At 37.4% G+C, this 17,410-nt stretch overlaps 1 protein-coding gene across 1 annotated transcript in view; it reads right to left on the bottom strand.

The window, feature by feature from the left end:
- The window catches only part of pitpnm3 (PITPNM family member 3), a 269,381-nt gene that overhangs the window by 116,511 nt on the left and 135,460 nt on the right, over window positions 1–17,410 (bottom strand). The window contains exon 3 of the mRNA XM_031896774.1: window positions 10,781–10,888. Within this exon, the coding sequence (XP_031752634.1) occupies window positions 10,781–10,888 (108 nt within the window). The remainder of the gene's footprint in view (window positions 1–10,780; window positions 10,889–17,410) is intronic.

Raw genomic sequence — 17,410 nt, 5'->3', positions numbered from 1 at the left:
TTTTCCCTTAGTCCCTTCGGCAGCAAAAATTAGCCCCCCCGTAAAATTAAAAATTAAAATCCTTATGCATTATCTGATGTGTACTTGTTATTCACTGAGGTCTGATGATACTAACCCTTTTTTATAGGAATGGGAAAATTAAACTTTATTGTTCCACTTGTCCTACCAGAAAGGGAAAGGAGAATAAATCTCAGGGTTGCTGCCGAAGGGACTAAGGGAAAAGTAAATTTCGGTAAGTATAAATTTACTAAATACTTAACGTAGGAAACCTTTAGGGGCTGATTCATCAAAGTACGAGTTCAAATCCTGAAATGGGTAAAAATCGGATTAGATACAATACTTTCTGATGATCGCAAATATCACAAAAATGCTTACGAAAAAATCATAATAGTCACGATACTATCGTATTGGCGATCCGAAAGTTAAAAAATTTTGTATCTGAACGATCGTAAATGACAGGAAAACCTTTCTGACTTTGATCCTTCTGTGCATGATTTTGGAAGCCTCCCATAGGACTCAATGGCACTCTGCAGCTCCAACCTGGCCCAAGGAAAGTCTCCCATAGGGCTCAATAGCACTCTGCAGCTCCAACCTGGCCCAAGGAAAGTCTCCCATAGGACTCAATGGCACTCTGCAGCTCCAACCCGGCCCAAGGAAAGTCTCCCATAGGGCTCAATGGCACTCTGCAGCTCCAACCCGGCCCAAGGAAAGTCTCCCATAGGGCTCAATGGCACTCTGCAGCTCCAACCTGGCCCAAGGAAAGTCTCCCATAGGGCTCAATGGCACTCTGCAGCTCCAACCTGGCCCACGGAAAGTCTCCCATAGGGCTCAATGGCACTCTGCAGCTCCAACCCGACCCAAGGAAAGTCTCCCATAGGGCTCAATGGCACTCTGCAGCTCCAACCTGGCCCAAGGAAAGTCTCCCATAGGGCTCAATGGCACTCTGCAGCTCCAACCTGGCCCAAGGAAAGTCTCCCATAGGGCTCAATGGCACTCTGCAGCTCCAACCTGGCCCACGGAAAGTCTCCCATAGGGCTCAATGGCACTCTGCAGCTCCAACCCGACCCAAGGAAAGTCTCCCATAGGACTCAATGGCACTCTGCAGCTCCAACCTGGCCCAAGGATTGTTATGATAACGAAAATTTGAATGAATCCAAAACTTTCGTACTCGGCGTGACAAATACGATTTTGTCGCACAAATTGTTGTGCTTTTTGTCGCAGAGTACAAAAAATTCCCGCAAATTAACGCAAAAAGTCGCAAAAAAATACGCACAGTACAAAAACTTTTCAAAAATACATTTTTTTTTTTTTCCGAAGAGATCGTACTTTGATAAATGAGCCCCAATGTGTGAATAAATGTTCTGTGGGCTGTTTTCTTTAATAAAATTGAGCATTTAGGGTTTACTCAGCTAAAAAGTACAGTTCATAGAAAAAGAAAATAATTAAAAAAAATTGAACTTTTTGCTTAAATACCTGTAATATTCCAGCATTGTAATGAAGCCTTGTAACTACTGTCAAGTCCAGGCTGATACCAAACTCCTAGCAAGCTGAATGGACACATTGTGCTCACCACCAGCTGTAAGGTAGTCTGCATGGATACAAGGAGAGTCAATTCACACTCAGTATTGTGTCTAGAGCTTTGACCTTACATGTGTAAATGAGCCTCTATGGCTAGCAATACGTTTAGGGCTTTCTTGATTTGACAGAGCTACACCCTGTACCTTGCACAGAGACCTATGCTACATCTGCAAGTGCCCCCTGTGACTGTGCACCCTGTGACTGTGCACCCTGTGACTGTGCACCCTGTGACTGTGCACCCCATACTGCTCCAGCACTTGCAGCCATAGCATTCGTAAATGTATCGCTTTGAAACTTTTTTCTGTTTTTAACTTTGGTAGAGGCCTTAGGCAACTATTGAAGAGAAAAGAAAAAAGACTTCCCCTTGCCTGGCCTTGACTAGTAGTAAGCATTCTAAAAGAGAGAATGACGTTTTAACCCACTTGCATCGGGGGAATAAGAACAGTTTGTTTTTCACTGCAACAAGCAGCTATACAATAAGGATAATTATATTTTTATTCCATGTGAAGAATTTTGATTCAAAGGTTTGTTGTAAAATGTATATGTGTTTCAAACTCTGATTCTTTTACTTCTTTGTCTCAGGGCAGCATTTTATACTACGTTAGATCATATACTGAGCAAATGATTTGCACATGTAAAGCTGTACAAAGGGTTCTTCATATTTAAAGACTTTCGTCAACTCAGATCAAACTCCAGTTGAATTGTTTTAAGTGTCTTACTGTATACGTAGACACTGACAAGCATAATAGGTAAAAGTGTATGTGCATAAAATGCATACAATATTAATGCCATTTATACCACTCCTTTTGAAAAAAGAAAAAAGATAACGCTCTTACTTTTAAGTTATAAAGAGCTTTAGATCTTACTGAGATAGTTCTGGACTTTATGTTGGCTTGGCAAGCAGAAAACATGGATTCGGGAACATGCATTTCAGATCAATCCTAATATTCATGATGGAAACTGTATGGCATGTAAAAACTAATTATTCCTGTAAGGCTTGTTATAAAAATATATCTCAAGATATCACATCACTTATCTAATTGGGCATGCTTTTTTTTACACCAAACAATAGATAATTGTCAACCTATACACATAACACATGGCTATAAATAACAGCTATTATTCAGGTCTGTGAAGTGTCATTTCCATTTTGTCATCTTGGAAACTCGGCACAAATTACAAAAGCACATGTAACAATGCTAGCTTAGTCCCAGCTTTCACTGCACAGTATATTCATTTATTTTTTTACATGGATGTCAGTCTGAGTAAGGCCGTGCAGTGACTAGATGTATTCAGTGGTGGCTTGCTTGTTGCAAATGCTAAAACCAGACCTGCCCTCAGTTATACTTATCATATAGTCATATTATATATATCAAGTAGCGTACAGTATTTAGAAGATGATCATTGATAAGAAGTGAAAAGGAATCACATGGTAGAACCTTCTGATTTCTGTCAAAGCCAGAGCTGCAAAGGTCAGTTTACTAGTGAGGAACTGTATGAGACCCATTAGTGCTGAGCCCTATGAGCAACTAGAGTGAATGAAAGTTGCCAATAAATAATGATTACACATTACAATATTAAGATGTCTGTATAACTGTTTGCACATAAAAATAAAATTAGTACAGCGTACAGTCAAAAAATATTTAGCCCCAGTCCAGAAACCCATGGTGGTCAGTTAGATAATTCATTCATCCTTGTTTTGGTTCCTATGAATTACAGGTAAGGCCCCAGATATTTCCAGATATGCCCTTTTTAGTGTTTAATTCTTTCTCCTTGTTCACCATGGCATTCACATTAAATTATTATTTGGATTCCTACTGTAGGTTAATGTCACAAGGGATGTTTTATGGTCTGTAAATACGGAGTTTACTTTAGCTACAGTGAGTGGGAATGACAAAGGGTACTCCACATTTTGTTTTATAACTGTCAGGCGCTCGGTGCAATTCTGCCAAGCACGTCCTGCATGGTGCTTCCCTTTAGCACCTCATGATGCTTACGGGTCGCTTTTGAGCATGCGCCAAATAGACACGGTGCGCATCTTGCTTGTAAGAATGCCATCGTTCAATTTTACTTTGCTGAGTAATCTGAGCTCTTTCCTAGCTGTGTTTACACAGTTTCATCTGATTCTCTTGCCTGTTGGTGACCTTGTGCCTGGACCTGGCTATGACTTTGCTTCCTGATTTGGTTCCGTTGCTGAACTCTACATCTCTGCAGGAGCTTTTTCCAACGCCCTCCTCCTCAGAGCCAGCCCTGTTCTCAATCTCAGGTGCTGTTCCTTGTGTGGGAGGTGTAGGAGAGGCTACTCCACTTCGTATGACTCCAATCTCCATCCTGATAATAACATTAGAAACAGGAGTTTTCCTGTGTACTGTAATCCTGACCAACAAGTTATTTTATTGGTTCTTCAAGAAAATATACATGTTTGATACTGGGATGAGTTCAGACTTTTGGATTTTTTGGTGACAGACTGTGGACTTTATAACAGTATTTTATTCAATATTAAGAAATGATAAACCTGCTAGATATTTATTTCAAGAGGTGGCTCTTCATGGCCCCAGCCTACACCTGGGACTTATTGAGTCCCGTGTATGACTAATAATATTAATTCAGTCTTCAAATCTGTCATTTATGAATCGCCCATGCCGTGACAAAATGTGGGCAGCACAGCCCTGAATCAGCTTTGAACAAACTGTCCCTTTCTGTGTAGTGAAACACAGTGCACAATGCTTAATTAGATTGGCAGTGGAACATATGTTCAAATAAAAGGGAAAAGATTTTGTTACTACATAACATATACTATAAAAGAAGAAAATATTTTTAGCGATTCATTGCTGTCCAATATAATTTTGATGGGACTTATATAATAATAATCATCATCATCATTAACGGCCCTATAACTGGTTCAGATGTGTTACAGCTAACATTAACATGCCAGTTTTTATCAGCATATGCAGAGCCAAGGAAGTGATCCTACACAATCAATACAACTGCTCTTTATTTTCAATCTAAATTAGCAAATGTCCTAGCTGTTCATTAAAATGTATTGTGTGAGCTTTAGCCTACTGCACTGGCTTGAAAAGGGCATGTTAGGAATGACATTTGGTTTTCTTTCCATGCTCTGTTAGTGTTACTGAAAATGTCCCATTAAAAGATACTTGTACATATTTTACCTGCAGTTAGCCTTCTCTTAAGTTAATTACATAATTTGTTTTGGTCTCAAATGCTCCCACAACAGTCCTTACTTACTAGTGTTACTGTCTGTAGCTTATTCATTCATTCCTATGTCATTTGGCTTTGCCAAAGCTATTGGTGGCATATTATTTCTCTAAACCTGTTTGGGTCATCACACCATTATAATGATAACAATATTATTTTTAAGATGAACAACCATATTAACAGTGCTTTTTCTACATGAGACATTGGCAATAAGAATATAAACATAATAAAAGCACAATTATGAATGAAGAAAGACAGTAACAGAGCATACATTATTTAAAAAAGGCTGATATGAAGCAACTAATGTTTTAGTGAAATGCCATTTATATTACATAAACAACTGAGATGATAGCAGAGGCAGAATTGTGATGTTTATGCACTAGCATGCCGAAAAACACACAAATCCAGATTTCCTACCATGCCCCTTCAAAGCTGAAATGCCTTCTTTTAATGGCTGATAATTGCATTTGTGAAGATTGCCTGTCTAAGGACACGCCTTGTAATTGAATTAACTGGCATATCTGAAGAAAGCAGACTGAGAAAATGCTGGCTAAATTGACTAATAGTTCTTATAATGTCGACGAGGGAAAATGATTAAATAAACAGCTGCAAAACATACAGAGAATGCCTGATTCTGTTACTCGGGGACTGAGTCAGGGATCACAGTGCTAAAATTAGAATAATCAATAATGTAACACAAATCTTGTTCCCAGTACTATCTCTGAATCTTCCTCAAGACAGAGACACAAATGAGCAGTTGGATTCCCTTGTCAGCTGAGATGATATACACCAAACAAATAGAAGTAGCTGCAACCCCATCTCAAAGGAATTATGGGGCAAAAGTCCTGGTTCTAACTCTTGGTGCTGAATATCAGTAACACAGGTATGGGATCCCTTACCCCATGTTCAGAAAGAATATTGTACTGTATTGAACTGTAGGAAAGTTTAGAAAAAAGAAATTCCAAAAAGAAAATGAGTGGTAAAGTTACTAATGGCTTATATAGCAATATCTGTCTTAAGGCTGCCATACACGGTCTTATTCTAGCTGCCAATATCGGTCCCTTAGACCAATTCAGCAGCTTATCGGCCCGTGTATGGGCAGTAAAGATGGACCTGCCCGATCGATATCTGGCCAGGCAGATATCAATCAGTCGGATCTGGAATCGGCTCCTTGATGCGGTACCCAAACCGACCGACGCCTATACCCGTCATTCTAATTCGATCATTTAGCCCGATATCATCCACCTGTATGTAGGTGGGGATATTGGAAGAAGATCCGCTCGTTTGATGACTTTGCCAAGCGAGTGGATCTTGGGGGCACATTTACTAATCCTCGAATCCGAATCCCGAATGGGAAAAAAACGGATTGGAAACGAAAATTTTGCGATTTTTTTTCGTCGCCGTCACGATTGTTTCGTATTTTGCGTGACTTTTTCGTCGCCGTCACGAATTTTATTGTATTTTGCGCAATTTTTTCATTGCAATTTTTTCGTATTGAGCAATTGTAAACGGCGGAAAAACCAATGCAAATTTTTCGTGACGGCGACGGAAAAGTCGCGGAAAATATACGATAAAGTCGTAACGGCGACTAAAAAGTCGTGCAAAATACAAAACAATCGCGACGGCGACAAAAAATCGCAAAAATACCGTTCATTACGAAAAAAATGCATTCGGACGCTTTCGGACGTTCATGGATTAGTAAATGTGCCCCTTAGTGTGTATGGCCACCTTAAGTCTTGTAACTTTTATACTATAACTATATCAGCCAACTACATGATATTACTAAAATTCTTAGTCCAATGGTTGATATAAAAAAATGGAGTACGTAACAATTACATTCCTACTGAATTTAGTAAATATCAAGTACTCTCTATGATCCAGACCACAACAGCACTATAAATCTCTAAAAAATACTTGACCAGTGTATGTAATATGCCACGTGTGGGCAATTGCCCACAAAAAGTTGCAAAAGTCACAAGGAAAAGTCACTCCAAGAAAGGTTGTAAAATACTTGACATTTTCGAATTGTTGCCACTAAAATCCCGACTTTATCGAATTGTTGCAGTGAGTTCCATGACTCAGCCTTTGGCCTTATGCCATTTATAACATTTATAATATTTTACTTTTTCTGTCTACCATGCTCTCACCCCCACCTCACCCTAACCATAGAAACCATTTAAACAGGGAGAGCACTATGTAGCCAACTCATGCATTCTTATTAATACTTTCGTAAATTTTCTTAAAATAACATTTTTAATTTTTTTTACCTGTATTAAGCAGTAGACATAAATATACCAGATCAAAATGATACTTTAGACAAGAGGGTCTTGCAGAAAAAAACAAAATAGTTAATGTTTCTTCCTAGTAACAGTTCAGGCCTGTCCCCTTGGTGAGGTATCACAGTTGGAGGATACTTCTGATCCATAATTCACTGAATTGCATCATTACACACAGTTATTTATTTGCGATTGAGAAATAGAAAGTATGCAGCAGTCAAAAGCTAAACAGATGACAGCACTATTTGTAATTTCATTTACAGATTAATAGCAAACCTATTTTTATATTTTCTTCCTTAGAATAATAGGTAAAGGGAGTGTTAAAAGACAGTATAAAAAAAACTAGAAGACTCTGTGCAAAATTGAAAATTCAGATGCAAAATTTCTGCATTTAAAATGTTGTTTTGTGCCCAAAATTCCACTGTAATGGCAGGTATCAGCTTGCATGTCGCAAGCAAGTTGCCGTTTTCTTCAGGGGCCTAACTACAGAGGAAGCAGACCCTGAGGTTGCAGGGAGGGAGCAGGAGGGGGCCCAGAAAGACCTAAAGTAACTAATGATCAATTGCAATAACATCTAGTTACCCCTTTGGTTTTCTTCTTGTGTGCAAATGGTGCCACCTATGGCATGCAGTGTCAATTTTGGCATTCGTGTATGATTCACTTTGTGAAAGTCAGATACGTTTGTGTTTAAGAATCATGTTTGTTTGAACATTAATAAAGAAAAATTGAGCTCAGATTTTTATCCCGAATGAACAGTTGTTGTTTCTCTTGCTATATCTGTAATAGTGTGAGTGTGCATTAGGTTATTCTGATTCCCTGATTTTGCCATTTGCAAATTTACCCATTAAATACCTATGTGAACTTTTATCTTTAAGTTAATTAGAAGCTGTTTGAAAAAGGTCCTGTTTGGCAAAAATGTTACCTCAGGCTTCACCTTCAGGCTTCATGAACAATGACCTTTTCGCTTTCTGAGGGCTGTTTCTTGCTTTTGCTCTTTTCTTAAATCTTACTCAAACGGCTGCTTATTTTAAGCATCACAAAAATAGAATAGCAACCATTCCTGTTTTATAAGAATATTAAAATTCAGCTTTGGCTTAGGAGGGTGGTAAATAGGGGACTATGGTCAGTGGGATGAGGGCCAGACATCCAATTTAGGTGATCATATAAAAGGCATGTCTAATATATAGATGCTAGTTCTATTAGAGGGGTAACAGGATTAGAAAATAGCATGTTATACTGTAAATAAGCGGTGATATATGGAAGAGGCCAAGAAAGTAAATGTATTAATATGCATATGAAAAACAGTAGCATTCCTGTCTATTGGTATATTTTTAGAAAAGCTGAAAATGCCTTTTTCATAATGAAAAAAACAATTTGCCACAAAGGCATAAGACATCTGTGCAGATCTAAGCTCAAACTGTAAATATACTTCTGAAAAAGCACTTACTCAGAAAATGACAGAGACTTTTACTGTGCCATATGGAGAAAGCTTTTTAAATTTCACAGAATCATATTAAACAACATCACGTGGCTGTCTCTAGAAATTACAGAAATTCTGTGTGCTTTTGCTGAATAAGCCAACCTAGCATAAAGCATATGTAGTCTTAAAGCTGCTGAATTAGAAGAATTATTGCCACTTTCTGGTTAAGCAACCATTATAGTACATAGAGACATGTATAAACATAACAGAAACAGAAGTGTTGCTAAGGGAAAAAAAAGACCCTGCAGTAAATTTGCTTATGTGGAAATAGTTGCAATATTGGAATGCATATTCTAAATAAAACTGCAAGTCCTTTTCTGGTCAGGAGAAGGATTTAAATAAAAGGAAAGAGAACTTAAAGGAAACATATCGGATAAATAGAAAAAAAACATAATTTGTAGGCAATTATGAATAATATGTGGTGATGGTTTCACTTTGGGCTAAAATTGAATATCAGGCCAGCCTAGCTATTGATTGGTTCCTATCCTACAGTGCAGGGTATTGAGAGCTGCCGGCCCCCTGTACATCCAGAGAATTCAGCCAGCAGGAAGTGGAATAGGTGGGTGGGACTAGTGGGGTTTTGGGGGAATTTCTCAATAAATCAGTCCAAAACACAACTTTTTTTTATAATTCACTGAAGAAAACAGGAAAGGGGTAAACAAAGATGCATTCAGTATAGAGGTTACAAAGAATAGAAATGAGAGAAGCAATGGTCCCAAAGAAATTCATTTTTATACTTGGCTTTCCCTAAAATTTGATGTCACTGGATATATTTTATAATCTTTTGGTACAGGCAATTCCTTTAAAGTTAAAACCCTTTATTTACACGCATATGGTCTAGAGTCTTGTGTCCTCATATGCTTTGTTACTGCAAATATTAGCATCAGTTAACCAAAAAATGAACCCAGCAGTCAGCACAACTAGCTGCCAGATCAAGAGAAAAACAGATGTCACCCAAATTTGCTTCCAAAAACATTGCTTGGGGACCTATTATTATGTTTGTGTGCTTGTTGTAATATTGGTGTGTAGGCAGCAATCACAGTGCATTGTGTCTGAGTCTGAGCTTTCAGAAGGAACCAGTGCTACCCATTAGAATTGATTTCAGCTTTTGGTTCTCCTACTCAATGTAACTGGAGGAGTCATGAGCCAGACTTGGATTTTACTATTCAGTGATATTCTGATATCTAATACTAAGTGAGGCATGGGTGCATTTTTAGTAATACAGGCGTCAGGTAGCTGCTATTTTGCTAGCTTCCCATTGTCTTGCTGATCGGCTGCTGGGGGGGGGGAAGAGGGGGTGTAGCAGTAGCAGTAAAGCATGACTGAAGTTTATCAGAGCACAATTAACATGGCTGTGGCACCCTGGGAAATGAAGAATATGGCTAGCCCCATGTGAAATTTCAAAATTAAATAAAAAAAATATGTTTGCTCTTTTGAAAAATGGCTTTCAAGACAGAATTCTGTTGGAGGAGCTCTATTAACTAATACATTTCGAATAAAACATGTTTTCCCCGATAGAATCCTTTAAAAAATCTATATAGAATGAGTCTGTAGCTGCAGACGTATAAACTGAAGATTGGAGAGTTAGGCTGATATTACCAACAAACCACTTTGTTAATACAGGTATGGGATCCCTTATCCGGAAACCCGTTATCCAGAAAGCTCCGAATTACGGAAAGCCTGTCTCCCATAGACTCCATTATAATCAAATAATTGAGAATTTTAAAACTGATTTCCTTTTTCTTTGTAATAATAGAACAGTACCTTGTAATTGATCCCAACTAAGATATAAATAATCCTCATAAAAATAATCCTATTGGATTTAAATAATGTTTTATTGATTTTTAGTAGACTTAAGGTAGGGAGATCCAAATTACGGAAAGACCTCTTATCCAGAATACCCTTGGTCCCGAGCACTCTGGATAACGGGTCCTATACCTGTATATGTTAAGCTATTAGTGTTCCTGAATGTAGAAGAATCTCCTCTTAGAAGTGGAGGAACTTACTACTCAAATATAAGAGGTTAACATGCAACTGGCTGACAAGAAGAGACCAAAAAAAGTGTATATTGTATATTGCAAACATGGCTCTGAGTAATGCAAAGTCATTCACTACAATTCTGCATATGAGCAAACAGTAATGTACCTCCATTTATCTCTTCATCTCTCACCCCAACATTTATCCTCTTTGTCCCACCCACTTGGCACACAAAAGGCAAGAAAAGGCTCACCTGGGTTTTCTTCCATCTTTCCAATGGTTTCTATCTGCTCCACCAGATCGTTAGAGTTCCACTGACTCATGCCAATCAGGATGGCACTCTTTCCCTCCACAACTTCCTCTGCAAGGAACACACAGGACAGCAGGCATGTTATCTGGAATAGCAGTGATTAATACTAGATACACAAATGAAAGAAAATAGCAGGCGGATATTTATCTAAATCAAGACTGAGCGATAATGAGTAATATCTATCAACAAAGGCTGTTCCTTTTTTCTTACCAAAGACATAAACAGAGGGCAGTAAGAAAGTGAAATGTTCAAAAGTAAACTACTGAAAGATTATTACTATATAAAAAAGAGACGACTTCCATTAGAATGGTTTGCTTTAATTGAATTATTGCCATAGCAATTCAACATCTTTACATGTCTGGAAGCACTTAAAACTGCTGATAGTCTGGCTTCTTATTTCCATGATGGCATTCCTGTATAAGCAGCATAGAGCTAAACAATAATTACATATAATCATAAGAATATATAGAGGTCACCATATAAAATTAGAGATTTTCTCTTCAACCAAGTATTATGCTGCCACGTGAGTTTGTGTGGGCAGAATGAATGCATACCTTTGAAAAGGCAAACAGTTTGCCATAACTGAGAGAATGTATGTGTTTTTTTCTATTTATTTGATTGTTATCTTATTTTAATGTGTTTATTTACAAAATGGCAAAAGCAACAGGTGTGCTTTCTACCCCTTTCTATAAGCAGCTATAAAAGGGTCTTTGAATGAAATTGATGAACTACTGTAGCTTTGATTATAAGGGAAGGCTGAGATTATGATGCACTGCTAGTTATTCAGCTTTTCACACAGACCTTCCACAGCAGTGCAATAGAACTATCTCTTTTCCAGTTGGTGGATTCACCAATTAAATTTTACAAAATAATAAGGGAAGCTCTTGATTGGTTTTTTTATGGTAGCATATGGTATTTTCACTAAGTGCAAATCTTTATACTGTTTTTTGTTCTTTAATTAACCTGCTCCAGCTGAACCTTTGAAATACCCATGTTCAAGTGTTTTTGTTTAGCGATGAGCGAATCTGTCCCGTTTTCGCCGTTTCGTGAATTTTTCGCCATTTCGTGAATCTTTTGAAAGATTTACGAAATGGCGGCAAATTCACGAAAGGGGCGAAAATGAGCAAGAATTCCTTTGATGAGCGAGACAATTCTTTTGATGAGCGAGACAATTCATTTGATGAGCGAGACAATTCTTTTGACAAGAGAGACAATTATTTTGACAATAGAGACAATTCTTTTTGACACGTGACAATTCTTTTGACGGTGAATTTTTCCACAGCAAATTTTGACGCCTGTTTCACAAAAAAATCCGCCCATGGCGAAACGCAGAAATTCGCCGTGAATCCATGCCGGCCAAATTTTTTCGCCCATCAATATTTTTGTTATGCTGCATGCAGCTTCATAGTTAGAAGCAGCTCATCAACAGACCAGAACCTATTGGGAGGATACGCTGATCATAAATGAACATTAATGTTCTAGATCTGGCCTTTTGCTTGGTTGTCTAAAGCAACACTGTCCAACACTTTCTATTTAGTGGGCATTTACTTTACATAGTACTGTTTTGTGATCCATTTAATATCAAGATGATAATGTTATACACATCAGTCTATGAAATCCCATAGACAATCATGGTGCATAATAGTACCTTGGAAGGCTATATTTGACACAAGGGCCTTCAGTTGAACAATCCTAAAGAAATAATTTAGCAGAAGTATTATTTCTTGCATTCACATCTCAAAACTTATTCTTGCTTTCACGTCTCAATATCATCTGCTTCTTTGATTTTGCTAGGACTTGGAGCCCAATATTTTTTCCCTTTTGAAGCTTTTGGCATACTGTAAGGCATTGTTCATGCAGATAGCGTCCGATCATAGTCAAGTGCAGGACCCTGGGTACGGCGGTAATGCTACTGCTGAATTACCATGCACCCTAAGTACATACATAGACAAAAATATACCACCAGCTGATTTATCAATTTTCAAGTTCAAGGGGGGAAAAACACAATTGCAGGGGAAAAAGGCAGCAAATTATGCATTTTATTTTCTTTCTGACCATGTTTTCCTTTTTTCTTTATTCAAAGCACTATCATACATTATTTATGAGAAACCTCAGCAACATTTTCTTGTGAAAAAAAGTTGCACATATACAAAAATCACATTGTTTTATTTATTTCCATTTAGACTGAAAATTTGAAATATTGAGGTTTTTACAAGCATTGCCTAATGCTTGAATTATACCCCCAGAATAAATACTTTACCAACAGATTATATCATATTACAGTTTATATCATATTAAGTGTCCTATTGAACACTCTTACCAAACTGAAATATTTATATCAGTAAATATTGCACTTAATTTTTAAAATGGCAATTTGCTATTTAGGATTATCCAATGGCACATACTACTAAAGAAATATATTTTATGAAAATGGTTTATTTGGATGAAGCAGGATTTACATATGAACTTGTATATGCAATATATTTTTTATAGACACCTACATTGTTTTGCTTTACCATTTTTTTATTCAGAATAAAGATTCCAGAACCTAAATAAAATCTAGAGATAATAGAGAGAAAATATTCCAGTAAGAAAAATGTTCTTTGGCATCTTTAATAAAATAATCTTTACACAATGTAATGTATTCCATCTTTACCAAGGATCTAAAGTATTGTGTTGTTATTGTATACCAAACTACCCACTATGTGTTACTGGAATTAATAAATTGCATAATTTACATGTGAATGTTTGGCTTTTTTTTGCTTCTTCGCAACTATTTAATTATTCAAAAAATATTCTTGAGTATATTTGTGTGTTTTCTCTGCATAAAAACACAATCTTAAATTCTGATAAATCTGTCCCTAAGAGAAAAGAGTAATCAGTCAGGAACTGACAAATGTGCTCAGGACCAGATAAAACCAAAACAGAATTGTACCAGCAAGAAATGGGCCTTGAAACCAGGGATGCACCAAATCCACTATTTGGGATTCAGTCAAACCCCGGATCCTTCGTAAAAGATTTGAGCAAATGCCGAAATGCCGAAATGCCGACTAAATCCAAATCCTAATTTGCAAGCAAGTCAAACCAGAGATGGGTCAAAAAGAACCACGGCAAAAGATTAAAGCCAGAGTAAAACAACATTGCACACTTAGGAAGTAGAAGTTAAAGAAATATTGACTTTGTTCAAATCATTAGTATGTATCCCCAGGACCTAATTTCCAGCAGATAATAGCTTTTTAAAAATCATCAATTTTTTTCATTAAACCTAACATTTCTGATTCAACACACCCAAGTAGGGTTACTTTATAGTTGCATATGAAAAATGTAAAGCAACTTGACTTCCAGCACTCCTTATTTAGCTGGGTCTAAATATGTATTTTGCTACAATTCAGGCATTGTAAAAAAAAAAAAAAAAAGGTTAATTACTAAGCAATCAGGTCCTGGCATTATATATTAAAGATTTTCTATATAGTAAAAGTAACAGTAGAGGAAGACACTGCTGGGGGGATCAGGGACTCGACTGTAGGGCCTGCTGTATAGAAATCCCCCCTCCCAAGCCTCTCTTCCTAAAAATTTGCGCAAGGAGGCACGGGGGGGGGGGGGGGGTATTGTTGCTGTGTGCGCCAGGCCTCTCTTTATATTCCAGGGAGCCCGGCTTCATGTAGTTAAACCACTGCCTTTAAAATCGAGACAAGTTGGAGATATGTCATAAATTAAGGCAAAAAAATGACCAGGGTGGAAGTTCAATGGAAAAGGGACAAAGCATGTTGCAGTTCATTTTCATATGCTTTTTGCTTGTGCAGCAGTAAGCAGCCAAATAACACACCAAGATGTTTTATACTGCTTTAGTCTTTTTGAGAGAAGGGGTTATAGGCGATGGCAAGTCAGAATGACTATGTAATTATATGGTTGGTCATTGGTAAAAGGACTTTGGGTATGTATGTATGTTTAAAGGAACAGTAACACCAAAAAATGAAAGTGTATAAAAGTAACTAAAATATAATGTGCTGCTGCCCTGCACTGGTAAAAGTTGTGTGTTTACTTCAGAAAGTCTACTATAATTTATATAAATAAACTACTATGTAGCCATGGAGGCAGCCATTCAAAGGAGAAAAGGCACAGGCACATAGCAGATAACATATAAAACACTATTGTATTCTACAGAACTTATCTGTTATCTGCTATGTAACCTGTGCCTTTTCTCCTTTTTTCCAGCTTGAATGGCTGCCCCCATGGCTACACAGCAGCTTATTTATATAAATTATAGTAGTGTTACTGTAGCAAACACACCAGTTTTACCAGTGCAGGGCAACAGTGCATTATATTTTCATTACTTTAAAGCTCTTTCATTTTTTGATGTTACTGTTCCTTTAACTTTATAAAGTGCCACAAGGGTACGCAGTGCTGTACAATCTTACAAAATTCAAAATTACACACAGGGAGTGTTATAATAAAAAAGTCGAAATACACAGGGAGTAAGTGCCATGTGGTATGAGACACAGTAGGAAGGAGTCCCCTGCCCCGTAGAGCTTACAATCTAAGGATGCAGTAAGGTCCTTGACACTCTACAGTGGGATTAATATAATTATTACATGATTAAGCTACTTTTTGTTTAATGCAGCTATCTCCCTTGCAAAGTCCAAACGCCCACCTGGAGACAACCCACGCCAGAGCTAATCCCTCATGACTGTCCCGAGACAGCAGGTAAGTGCCTAAATTATATGACTATGTTCCACTGGCTCACTGCTTTTGTATGGATTAAAATGCCTGTAAAAATATTAAACAGCAGTAAACGTTCCTAGAACAAAACAAGTCATGCATAATCCAATAGGTCATTAAGAAGTGGAAAAATAAATGAGACAAACTGTATTTTTATTACAGTTATAAAAGCTGCTATTTATTTTCACTAGCAGGGCACTAGGTGTTTCAGCTCAGCATAACATTACAGGGAGATTAGAATGCTGAGATGATGTACTTAAGTTAGGTGCATATAAGCAACCCCTGAGAAGAAAGGGTTTTGAAAAACATATTTCACTCTGTTTCGCAGACAAGCAATGCTTAATGCTTGAATTGTTCCCTTAACCTTTTTTATTCAGAATAAAAATTCCAGAACCTGTATAAAATATAGAGATACAAAAATAGAGAACAAATATTCCAGTAAAATAAATCTCTTGTGTTCTTTGGCATCTCCTGTAAAATAACCTTTATACAATGTCATCCATTCCATTTATCCAGGATATAAGTATTGTATTATTAATTGTATTATTAACCAACCTTCCCTCCCCCCCGCAGATACTGTATATCATGATTTGGATGAATGAACACCTTCATAGACATACATTATGACTACTTGCTTGGTTTGACTTTATGAACAAATGTCTAAGGGCCCCTTTGGAAATCATTACATGAGTTTTCAAGATACATCTCAAGTTATTGTATAGTGCCAGGACTGTTACAACAGTTTGTCTGCATCCTTTTTTTTTGCAAAATGGAATTCATAAAATGAATTTCACATTTGGAATAATGCATTCATATTTTGAATGCACTGTAATGGAAAAACAATGAAACTGTTTTACTTGATTTAAATGGAGAGCATGTGAAATCTCCCTTAAAAGTCACCAAACTGTTTGCAAGAGACAGCGCCAGACAGATACAGAGTTATCAGTGAGATTTTATGGCAGCTCTAACACAGCCAGACCAGAAGAGCGATAATTCGAATGGATGGGCATTCAGATATTGTCATATTCTTCTGGTTGCCATGGTGAGAATTTAAAGCTTTACATCAAATGCCCATGCGGCAAGAGGCTGCTAGGCTTCTATTTGGCCAAGAAATTAAAGCCAGTAATAACTCCTTCTTAGGATAATAATAATGAGCTGATTTACTCAGCTGAAGTAAAGGAGTTAATGTGATTTGTGCCAGTTATCTGTGAATGTGTTTCTCTGGAGTGAGAAACAGAGTAGACTCAGTAGAAATGGGAAAGGCAAGGCAATCTGGCATTCTGTCTGTAGCGAGGCACAAAAACCACAGTAATAAATCAACTGCACCTTGCACATATATAGTATTACTTTCTATCCTCTGTTCTTTGTCTTTTCATCTATTTTTTAGTTTTTGGAGTCATCCATCTTATCCAGTGAATTCACAAAAGTAAGAACCACCACACTGAAACTATTTAGCATCCACACCACCTCAAAATAATAAACAGCCCAAGACTTAAACATATTTGTCTGCAATTTATCTTGGCCAAGTAGAATTGTGCTTTTATGGTCCAGCCCAACTGTTTGTGCTAAGGGGATTGCAAGAAGGTCGCCTGTGGTTATACGGATAGACATACTGTAACATGTGCTTTATTTAAAAGGTGCAAAGATCCTCACAGCCCTGCACTTTCCTACTGATGGAGAAACATAATAAGCACAGGGCTCCCTTGTGCTGCACTTTGTGCCTTGCCTATGGTGCACAAACAAAGGCCAATGTCTTCTTAACTTGTGATTAGCAATCGGTCTTTCCATAAAGCATGAGAAAGGGTACTTGATTAGTACTGAAAGTGCCATGACAATAACCAGATCCAATTGATA

This window comes from Xenopus tropicalis, chromosome 2 (assembly GCF_000004195.4).
Source record: "Xenopus tropicalis strain Nigerian chromosome 2, UCB_Xtro_10.0, whole genome shotgun sequence".
Classification (NCBI taxonomy): domain Eukaryota; kingdom Metazoa; phylum Chordata; class Amphibia; order Anura; family Pipidae; genus Xenopus; species Xenopus tropicalis.
The sequence above is the reverse complement of the archived record's forward strand: the minus strand, read 5'-3'. Positions and strand labels throughout refer to the sequence as shown.